This window comes from Lathyrus oleraceus, chromosome 5 (assembly GCF_024323335.1).
Source record: "Lathyrus oleraceus cultivar Zhongwan6 chromosome 5, CAAS_Psat_ZW6_1.0, whole genome shotgun sequence".
Taxonomy (NCBI): Eukaryota; Viridiplantae; Streptophyta; class Magnoliopsida; order Fabales; family Fabaceae; genus Lathyrus; species Lathyrus oleraceus.
Genome location: NC_066583.1, coordinates 364,940,009 through 364,951,890, shown reverse-complemented (window position 1 = coordinate 364,951,890; position 11,882 = coordinate 364,940,009). Strand labels below are relative to the sequence as shown.

At 38.5% G+C, this 11,882-nt stretch overlaps 1 protein-coding gene across 1 annotated transcript; it reads right to left on the bottom strand.

Moving 5' to 3' along the window:
- Nucleotides 1-373: 373 nt before the first annotated feature.
- LOC127084737 (uncharacterized) lies at nt 374-2,435 on the bottom strand. Its single transcript, XM_051025242.1, has one exon. The coding sequence runs from the start codon at nt 2,404-2,406 to the stop codon at nt 676-678; it is 1,731 nt and encodes a 576-aa protein (XP_050881199.1). The 5' UTR covers nt 2,407-2,435; the 3' UTR covers nt 374-675.
- Between the last annotated feature and the right edge of the window lie 9,447 nt (nt 2,436-11,882).

Here is an 11,882-nt window from a genome sequence, read left to right as displayed (position 1 = left end):
GCTGGAGCTAATGAGCTTCCACCCATTATTTAGATTGAGCATTTCTTATTCAACAACCATTAGGCTTCAGATTTAGATATGTTTATCAAATCATGAGCTGATCTTATTATGAACTATAAGATAATTAGAGAAGCAAGAGATGTAATAAACCTCAAACAGAAAAATAAATATCAATATATACATCATAACTAATATTTTCATGCTCTACCAAAATGTTGGTGAAGAAAACATTGAAAGAAGGAAAATCGATACATCAGTGAGCCTATAAAAAAGGGCACAACATCAACAACTGCTGCTAAATCCCAGCACAACATTCAAACAAAAAATTCTAATTAGTCTACTACATGACAGACTTCAGCAAGTTACACCAGTTACACCAACATTGTTGGTTTAATCGTGTACATTAACTAAACATAAATGCAAATCGAAAGCGAATAAGAAAAGGATCGTCATGTCATTCTTGAACTTCCAATACTGAAAATCATGCTTCAAACAAGAAGCAGCCATAACAAGTAAATTAAATAAAACAGCTGCTTAACAACTTCTGAACTAGAGGAGCACAATCAGAGAATTCAAACAACGATGACAAATTCGGAATTTTCAGTTACTGTTCTTTCCTTCATCAACGAAAAGACTGATATAATATGCAGGATACAATGTTATTCAAAAGCTAAACTATCTCCTTTTTCCATTATGTGTATATTTTCTAGACGGATATGATAATCGTGATTTGATGCTAGTCCTCGATGGCCGTCCCCTCTCCTGCTCATCATTGTGCTGTCGCGCGTGGTCTGTGAATCCATGATGATCAGCATATCTGTCCCTATCTTCACTGTGCCTGTCACGATTCCAACCTCTTTCGCGATCACGTCCATGGTCTATAGATCGCGCATGATAACTGTCCCGAGGAGACCGTGAACGACTAACTTCTCTATCATCAAGATTCCTTCTTTCTTCATGGTCATGCTCCAAATCATTTTCACTAGGCACATATCTGTCAAATGCATGAACTCTATCATCCTCTAATGGTCTTTCACAAGTACGCGGAAAATCTCTCTCCGATCCTCTATCTTTTTCTCGCACAGCATTAAGCGAACCACCTCTGTTACGACCCACCTCATTGTACTGATGCTCACGTGCAGCTTCCTCCCCATAACTTGTCTCTGCAACCTTGCCTCTACCACCCCATCTGCCCATATCTGGACCCGGCCGCATTCCCATATTAGGACCACCGCGCAAACCAACTCTAGGGTATGAAGGCAAAATCCTGGGGAACGGAGGTTTCGGGCCACCGGGAAAGCCTGCCTGACCACCCATTCTACTCGTGGGACCACCCATCCTGGTCGATCTACCACCCATTCCACCGCCCAGATTCCTCACCGGATTACCATGTCCTCTATTCCCCATCCCAAGATTGTTCCCTCTCCCCCAATTACCTCTTCCGTAACCTCTATTATCCCCATCTCCACGTTCTTTGATACCACCTCTCCCACCATTACCATCTCCACGTTCTTTGATACCACCTCTCCCACCATTACCATCACCACGCTTAGTAGCCTCAACCTCATCAGGCTTCTTCTTTCCCTGATTATCCACATATCCTCCTTCTTTGCTACCGCCTCTCCCACCATTACCATCACCACGCTTAGTAGCCTCAACCTCATCGGGCTTCTTCTTTCCCTGATTATCCACATCTCCACCTTCTTTGATACCGCCTCTCCCACCATTACCATCACCACGCTTAGTAGCCTCAACCTCATCGGGCTTCTTCTTTCCCTGTTTATCCCTATCATGTTGATTCGTACTAATAGTACGCGTCAACGTAGAAGAAACAATACATGGCCTACCGTTAAACTCATGTCCAATCAACCCTTTCTGACAACTAGCTGCAGCTAAAGGATCATAAAACTCAACCTGACAATACCCTCTGAATTTTCCACTAGCTTTATCACAAAAATACCTTACTTCCCTAACTTCTCCATACTTACAAAGCTCGTATTCGACATCAGCATCCTTAGTCCACCAGTGCAATCCACCCAAAAAAAACCAAGTACTTTCTCCTACAACAAATGGTTGCTTTTGCCCAATTCCACTTGTACCTGGTAAAGAAACCCTACCTGCATTTTGAACAGACAGAAGTGGCTGCGGTTGTTGTGGTGGTGGCGGCGGCTTCTTACGTTCAACTTCGTTGTTTTTAACTCCTGAATCCTTATTTATTGGCAAAGGTTGAAGGGAACCTGGGCCAATATATATATCACCAATATATATACCACCGTAAAGTTCATTGTAATCTTCGTCTTCTTCGGCCAAGAAAGCACCATCGGCTATGGCGGGTGTAACATTGTTGCGGTTGGAGTGATCAACGGGATCACTGGTTTCACCGTTTCCTCCTTTGCCTTTGTCCATTCTTGGGTTTTTTCTTTCCCTCTTCTTTTTTCTTGGTTTAAAAAACGGTTTAGAAAATGGATTCAAAGAAAATGGCGCGTAACGAAGAGAGAGAAAAATAAAGAGTGTGGCAATTCTTAATTTGTCTAATTAGGTTTTTCTTAAATATTTGTGTGAAGAGTTATAACAAATAAATTCTTGCATCTTTTGAAAAATTGCTTAATGAATATGTTCAAGACATATGACTTGGCGTAACACTGACTCAGGGTTTTTGCATATGCTAATTCAAAAATAGAAAAGATACAACAATCAATTGCCTAATAATCATTAGATAGTTTACAATATCCTTCCTTAGTTCCTAATTTAAGGAATATTACTGAGGTTCGGAGAACCTTGATGTTTTTAAATTTTGAAATATAGAGTTTTCGATAATCTAAATTCTCGATTTGATAGATTGAAAGAGGAAGTTAGTCGGTGTTTTTGCTAAAAATATTAAAGGGTTGATTTTTCTATTATCCCTCAGGGAGAGTTTAAAATGATTGGTTTAAGTATTTGTTTATGAATAGGGTTCATAGCCACCATTGTTGGTGATCCAAGGTTTCTCATAGGTTTACTCTTTTCTATGTTATTCATCGTGCAGATCGCCTCCCCCTTTTATGTTTGGTCTCAAGGCCTTTTATATGAAAACTTGACCTTCCCCCTTAGATATTGAAGGGATGTGGTTTAAATAGTTATTTAGTAACTATTAACTACTTGTAACTGACTCCTTATCAACCATTATGTAACTGACTCATCATTAACTGGGAAAGTCCCTTCAGAGCTCGTTAAACCGAATTCGGGATGTGTATAGAACCCACTATCCAGTCACTTAAAAAATCCCGATATGTACATATTTCCAGGCTTCAAGCTATATACCGGCCATATCAAAATCCAAGAAGTATAATCGATCCTAAAACTCCTGGGATGTACATAAGCCCCCAAATCATGAGGCATGTAAGGGTGCAAAGCCTGTAAGGATGAAGTGTTTTGAGTTCTACCTCGAGTCTCCTAAACTTGACATAAACGCATTTTAATCAAGTAAGCTCATAAATTTGTGATCTTGATGCATATTTGTGAAGATTTACGACTTTACTGAAGTTAGAAAAAATTACAGCTTCAATGAAAAAGTCGAAAAATATTTAGTGGGCTCTCTATCTATAATCATCTTGGAACTCGATGGAATCTTGACATGAGAAGTCGGAGAGCACTAGTGGGTTCTCGACCCTTGATCATTGTAGAAGTCGGTAGATTCAAGACATAGACAAGTGGGGATCCTCAATGGGATCTCGACCATTTGCCGTTATAGAACCCGGTAGGTTCAAGACATGGAGAAGTCGAATAGCCCCAGTGGGATCTCGACCTTTTGACATTTTATTTTGTCGTTAATCATCCTTCGAGGATGCAATGTTTTTTATAGCTTATTCTTTCCTTTTTCGTATAATGTTATGGATCCTATTGAGGTCATTGGGTTTATAACAATGTTGTATTTTGATTTACTTCTAGTGATCTTTGATAATTACCTTGGATGTGCTTTATATTGTCTAATCTTAGATTATATACATATATCTCCAGGCTCATTTTGGAGGTTTTTAGTATCATATCCCAGTAAGTTTCATTTTCTTACTCCATTTGTTCGCTTATCGGGGCATATCAGCTAATTTGCTAAGCCCCGATCGATTTTAATTTGGTAAGGTATGAATGGCGTTAATTTGAGTATTATGGTAATCTTGGCTTTATTGCCGACATCTCTCAAAATACTTTGGCTAAATAACATCTGGTCAGCCCCAGGCTATTAAAGTCAGACTCGTACATCCTGGCTGGAATAATAATTTTCAATTGATCCGTGATTGTCTTGCAATTCCCTTTCGTCCGCTGGCCGGGCAGCGGAAACCCTGTTCCCGCTGACCGGGCAGCGGACCCCCAGCTAACTCTGTGTAGTGTGATCGGTTGCCGAAATTTAATTTCGTTTTAATTAATTAAAGGAATTAAAATTAATAATAATAATGTGTTTATTATTATTGTCTTGTGGTGATCGAGTATGGCCTTAGTTTTCCTTTATTTTATTTTGGGATTCTAAAATACGACATGCGTGTCGTGCCTCTCTTTTAATCTCTTAATGTAACTTCTTTTCTCATCTCACTCCCTCGTATGTAAAACGAGTTTCTTTTATGTAATGGAATGTTATGAAGAAAGAGAAGAATTCAATATCAAAGGAGGACAACCTTGAAGATCTTGCTTGGAGAAGCTTAGATCGTTATTAGGTTAGCTTAGGTTCTCTCATTGGCTTGGGAGAACAATTGCACAAGGGGCCATAATTGTTTCATTATGTATGTTGATGCATGTGAATGTATGTTGATGCATGTGAATGTATGTTGATGCATGTGAATGTATGTTGATGCATGTGAATGTATGTTGATGCATGTGAGAGACGATTTATATGATAAATAAGTCGGTGAGATCAGAATAATTGCAATTCCCTCAAATTAAATATTAAGTTTATGCTTTCCAAGTTTTAGCACTCATCAAGACTAGTATCGGATAATGTAGGTTTCGCCCACGCGAGGTGCATGTTCTATATTAGTAAGGTGCAATGGGATAATTGTAATATCCAATTGCTAAAACAATGGGTCAAACTTAACTAAACAAATTATAATAAGATTATATGTGTTTAGAAGCAAGAGTTGGACATGATCCATGTGATGGATTGGAATAAGGAGTTATTCACCCAACTAAAATATTCGAGAGTTGTATTAGATACAATTGGAAGGAGTTCCTACCTAAATAACCTAGTTTTGTGTAATTCACCTACGTGGACTTAGAACAAAGTGAAATATGGATCTCGACCCACTAGAAAATCTTCCAACGGGATTTTCCGAATCAAATGATGAGGGTCATTTGTTTTGAGTAAAATAGTGGGAGCATATTTAATTAAAGGCCTAATTAAATATGTTATTGATACTTATATTTTCATTAATTTCATGTAGATTACCATGACAACAAACACCTCTAACAACATTTTGCGATCAATCCTTGACAAGGAAAAATTGTCTGGGACAAATTTTCTGGATTGGCACCGAAATCTGAGGATTGTCTTCAAACATGATAGAAAGTTGTATGTCTTGGAGAAACCTGTTCCTGAAGAGGAACCTCCTAGTTCTACACCTAAGGCAGAAAGAGATGCTTATAAGAAGCATGTCGATGATGCCTATGAAACTGCTTGTCTCATGCTGGCTACCATGAACTCAGAGTTGCAAAAGCAACATGAGAACATGGCAGCGTTCGATATGATCGAACACCTGAAGATGATCTATCAAGAGCAAGCAAGGCAAGAAAGGTTTGAAGTTTCAAAATCCTTCTTTCAAGGCAAGTTTGCTGAGGGAGCCCCTGTAGGTCCCCATGTGCTCAAGATGATTGGGTATGTGGAAAACCTAGAAAGGTTGGGTTTTCCCCTCGGAAAGGAACTTGCGACTTATTTGATCTTGCAATCGTTTCCAGATAGATTCAGTCAATTTGTCCTAAATTTTAATATGAATAATATGGACAAATCTCTTCCTGAACTGCTAGCCATGTTAAGAACTGCTGAGCAGAATCTGAAGTCAAAAGGGAAGTCCATTCTGATGATCGGAAATGGAAAGAGACAGAACAAAAGACCCACCAAGCAGGGTGAGAAAGGGAAAGGCAAGGAAGTTGCTAAACCCAGACCCACTGTTGCTGTTTTGAATCCTAGTGGAGGCATAGCAAAGGCAGGCACCTGCTTCCTTTGCGGTAAGACCGGACACTGGAAGAGAAACTGCCCAAAGTACCTGGAAGATATGAAGAATGGAGTAGAGACTTCAACTTCAGGTATTTTTGTTATTGAAATAAATTTATCTACTTCTGCATGATGGGTATTAGATACTGGATGTGGTTCTCACATTTGTACAAATGTGCAGGGGCTAAAAAGAAGTAGAGATTTGGCAAAAGGTGAAGTTGACCTACGAGTTGGCAATGGAGCAAAGGTTGCTGCTTTAGCCGTAGGAACTTATGTATTGACTTTACCTAGTGGTTTAATAATTCAGTTAGAGAACTATTGTTATGTACCTGCAATTAGCAGGAATATTATTTTCGTTTCTTGTTTGGACAAGTTTGGTTTTTCATTTATAATAAAGAATAATTGTTGCTCAATTTATTTGAATGATATATTCTATGCTACTGCACAAATGAGCAATGTACTATATGTCCTTGATCTCGAAATGCCTATTTATAACATTAATACTAAAAGGATGAAACCTAATGAGTTAAATCCAACTTACCTTTGGCATTGTCGATTAGGCCACATAAATGAGAAACGCATTTCCAAACTCCATAAAGATGGACTCTTGGACTCTTTTGATTATGAATCATATGAGACATGCAGATCTTGTTTAATTAGAAAGATGACAAAGTCTCCATTCACAAGAAAAGGAGAAAGAGCTAATGATCTTTTGGGCCTCATACATACTGATGTATGTGGACCACTGAACATACCAGCCAGAGGAGGTTTTCAGTACTTCATCACATTCACTGATGATTTCAGTAGATATGGTTATGTGTATTTAATGAAACACAAATCAGAGTCCTTTGAAATGTTCAAGGAATTCAAGAATGAAGTACAAAACCAACTAGGTAAGAATATTAAAACTCTTCGATCAGATCGAGGTGGTGAGTATTTAAGCCTAGAGTTTGATGACCATCTAAAAGAGTGTGGGATCCTATCCCAACTTACTCCTTCTGGAACACCCCAATGGAATGGTGTATCTGAGAGAAGAAATCGAACCTTGTTAAACATGGTCCGATCCATGATGAGTCACGCCGATCTTCCAAACTCCTTTTGGGGACATGCACTATTGACAGCATCTTACACACTTAACCGTGTTCCATCCGAAAAGGTTGAGAAGACACCATATGAGATATGGAGTGGTAAGAAACCACATATGTCTTACATGAAGATTTGGGGTTGCGAAGTTTATGTGAAACGACAAATTTCAACTAAGCTTGAGCCCAAATCTGACAAATGCTTATTTGTGGGGTATCCTAAAGAAACAAGAGGGTATCACTTCTACAATCCTTCTGAGGGTAAAGTGTTTGTCGCTCGAACTGGATTTTTCCTAGAAAAGGATTTTATTTCCAAAGGAATCAGTGGGAGGAAAGTAGAGCTTGAAGAAATTCAAGAATCATAAAGCATTGATACACCTATGGAGGAATTAGAGCATGAAACACAACTAGTTGTGGAAGAGCAACCTGCTCAAGTAGAACAAGACCGACGTAGGTCAAGCAGGATACTTTAACTACCTGAGAGATATGGATATCTCATAACTGATCAAGGTGATGTATTACTCATGGATCAAGATGAGCATGTGACCTACCAAGAGGCCATAATTGGTCCCGAGTCTGAGAAGTGGCTAGAAGCCATGAAATCTAAAATGGATTCCATGTACACAAACCAGGTTTGGACCTTGGTAGAGCCTCCTGTAGGAGTTAACCTTATAGGATGCAAGTGGCTCTTCAAAAAGAAGGCTGACATGGATGGTAAGGTACATACCTATAAGGCAAGACTGGTTGCAAAAGGATATAAACAAATTCATGGGGTTGACTATGATGAAACCTTTTCACCAGTTGCAATGCTTAAATCTGTTCGGATTTTACTTGCTATCGCTGCATATCATGATTATGAAATATGGAAGATGGATGTCAAAACTGCTTTCCTTAAAGGGAATCTTCTTGAGGATGTGTACATGACACAGCTTGAAGGATTTAACATACCAGAAGAAGCCCAAAAGATATGTAAGTTACAAGATCAATCTATGGATTAAAGCAAGCTTCCAGAAGCTGGAATCTTCGTTTTGATGAAACAGTAAAACAATATGGATTCATCAAGAACGAAGATGAGCCTTGTGTCTACAAGAAGGTTAGTGGGAGCATGATCGTTTTCCTGGTATTATATGTAGATGACATATTACTCATTGGAAACGATGTCCCTACCCTGCAACAAGTAAAGTCTTGGTTGGGGAAATGCTTCTCTATGAAGGACCTAGGTGAAGCAGCCTATATATTAGGAATCAGAATCTATAGAGATAGATCACAAAAACTGCTTGGCCTTAGTCAGAGTACATACATATCGTTAATCATCCTTCGAGGATGCAATGTTTTTGATAGCTTATTCTTTCCTTTTTCGTATAATGTTATGGATCCTATTGAGGTCCTTGGGTTTATAACAATGTTGTATTTTGATTTACTTCTAGTGATCTTTGATAATTACCTTGAATGTGCTATATATTGTCTAATCTTAGATTATATACATATATCTCCAGGCTCATTTTGGACGTTTTTAGTATCATATCCCAGTAAGTTTCATTTTCTTACTCCATTTGTTCGCTTATCTGGGCATATCAGCTAATTTGCTAAGCCCCGATCGATTTTAGTTTGGTAAGGTATGAATGGTGTCGATTTGAGTATTATGGTAATCTTGGCTTTATTACCGACATCTCTCAAAATACTTTGGCTAAATAAGATCTAGTCAGCCCCAGGCTATTAAAGTCGGACTCGTACATCCTGGCTGGAATAATAATTTTCAATTGATCCGCGATTGTCTTGAAATTCCCTTTCGTCGATCATCTGCTAGGATGCATTATGTATCATTTTTAAGTATGTTATCCACTTTCCATTCATGTTTCGTATTTGGATCCCGGTGTGATTTATAATATTATGACAATCTTACGTCCTTGTTACGCTTTAATTTGGTTGTTTATTTTTAACAACTATCTTATTCTTATAACTGACTTTCTGAGACTATCCTCCATGGAAGACCAGGCGTAAAAGTAATTTTTAATCATGAACAACGTGTTCAAACAAATGCTCTGACTGAAGGCAAGGCTAGGGAAAATTGATCTTGGTGTTTATTCTGATTGTATCATTGATAGATTATTTAGGTACTTCAATAAGACATGAGCCCGATGCCATAATAACTCGGATATACTTTTGAAATCTGGTCAAGAAATAAGTAAATGACTCTGGTCAGGTTTAAAATATCTCGACTAAAGGTTTCACTTGATATAAATTGGCCAAATTCGATTTCTCCAGACATTTCAATTAACTCGGACTTCAGTTAGGCCGGAGGTTTTATTAAACGTTACTCGGTCGCAGCCGATTATGCCAGAGGCTTTAAGTTTCTTGAACTTCAGTTAGGCCTTAGGTTTTATTAAATGTTACCCGACGCAGCCGATTATGCCAGAGGCTTTAAGGTGCTTGGACTTTAGTTAGGCCAGAAGTTCTATTAAACGTTACCCGACCACAGCCAATTATGCCAAAAGCTTTAAGTTGATTAGACTTTAGTTAAGCTAGAGGTTTTATTAAACGTTACCCGTCCGCAGACGATTATTCCAGAGGCTTCAAGTTGCTTAGACTTTAGTTAGGTCATAGGTTTTATTAAACGTTACCCGACCGCAACCTATTACGCCAGAGGCTTCAAGTTGCTTGGACTTCAGTTAAGCCATAGGTTTTATTAAACGTTACCCAGCAGCAGACGATTATGTTATAGGCTTTTATTTTGCATGACCGACGTTCATAGCCCTGTGGGGGTTGACGTTAAATGGAGGTCAGAGGCATTTATTTTGCATGACCCGGCCAAGGGTTTAATATTTACTTAGCCGATTTGCCCCTTGTGGAGGTCTTCATTGTTCTCGGTCCCTTATTTTATTGGAGGGTAGGTCTCATATGGCCTTTGTTTTGACAACAATACTGCATAATTTTAAAAGCTTAAAAAAGAGGAGGTGTCTGCCGCCCTCGCAAGGGAAAGGAGCGACACCCATCGCTTAAAGTAAATTCTAGATGTATCCTTAGTTACAACGGCATAGATCATGGCTCGCCGTATCTGACTTTACAAATAATCACTTTACACATAATTTAAAATATATATGGCCCCTTGATTTTCCAGAGATCCTTAAACTTTTCTAGATACTCCACATTCTCCTTCAACCATTTATCAAAGCCACCTATTCCGTTTAATGTATCGAATTATTTATTAATAATAAAAGGCTTTTTCTTTATTATGTTTGTTTAATAAAATCCCTAGAATAGCTAGTCTGTTTAATGTATCAAGTATGACTTAATCATGAGATCACATTAAACATAAGGACATTATTCTTAAAGTATCCGTAGTCGAACTTTATTATGAAGTGGGATAACATTGAAGCATTAAGACTATTATGTATATAGACTGATGATCACATCTCATGGATCATGGATAAGGAGTTATCAAGTCTTAAACATAGGTATGAATATTAAGAGTAATATTTATACTGGATTGACCCGCTATGAGAATACTATATAGAATGTTATGCAAAGTGTCATAAGTTATTCTCATGGTGATAATGGTGTATACCACCCTTCGACCTGAAACCACTATGGACCCTAGATATAGAGTTGAGTGCCTTATTGATAATCAAACGTTATCCATAACTGGATGACCATAAAGACAGTTGATGGGTACTCCACGAAGCATGCTAAGGGACATGAGTGACCTAGATGGAATTTGCCCATCCTGCGTAACAGGATAAATGTCTATGGGTCCAATATTGAACTGGACAAAGATGACACGGTCTATTCCTTGTGTTCAATATAGACATAAGGGCAAAAGGGTAATTATACACATAAGTATTATCACAGAAGGATTTGTCAGATCACATGAAATTTTCGTGTCTTGGGTAGCAGTGATGTGTTGCTAGATACCGCTCATTGCTTATTATGTTAAATACGTGATTTAATATAACTGCCAATGCCGCGAAAACCTACAAGGTCACACACAAAGGACGGATCGATGAGAGATAGAGTAACTAAGGAACACCGTAAGGTACGGTGCACTTAAGTGAATTGTAGGACATCGTAAGGTACGGTGTACTTAAGTAGAATACGAATATGGTAAGGTACCACGTGCTTAAGTAATTTTGGCATATTATAAGATATTAGGCCACATATACTTAATTGGGCTTTTTAGCTTGTAGCTCACACAAGTGGTTCTATAAATAGAACCCTTGTGCAGAAGCATTCATTGCAATTGCAATTTCGTTTTCTCTCTCTCTCACTCACTCAAAGCCTTCATTCGTAGCAGCTAGCATTGAGATTGAAGGAATCTGTTCGTGTGGACTGAGTAGAGGCGTTGTCATCGTTCAACGTTCGTGATCGCTCCGTAGATCTGCATCAAAGGTTTCAATCATCACAAGAGGTAACAATTCTATCACTGATCATGCTCATTCGTAAGGATCACTAAAGCAGAAAATTTTAAATTCCGCTGCGTTTTGGATCTCCCTTCTCCGTCATGTTCTTCTTCCTTTAAAAGTGGTTAATGGAAACAAAATTTGGCTTAGAGAAAGTGGGTTCATTGAATTGATCCACGCTGACTGTTGGGTATATGACAGCTGGTCGAATCCCTTTAGAATTCAAAG

What these genes read in the sequence shown, in the direction of transcription:
- LOC127084737 (XM_051025242.1), bottom strand. Translation starts at nt 2,406, where the DNA reads ATGGACAAAGGCAAAGGAGGAAACGGTGAAACCAGTGATCCCGTTGAT.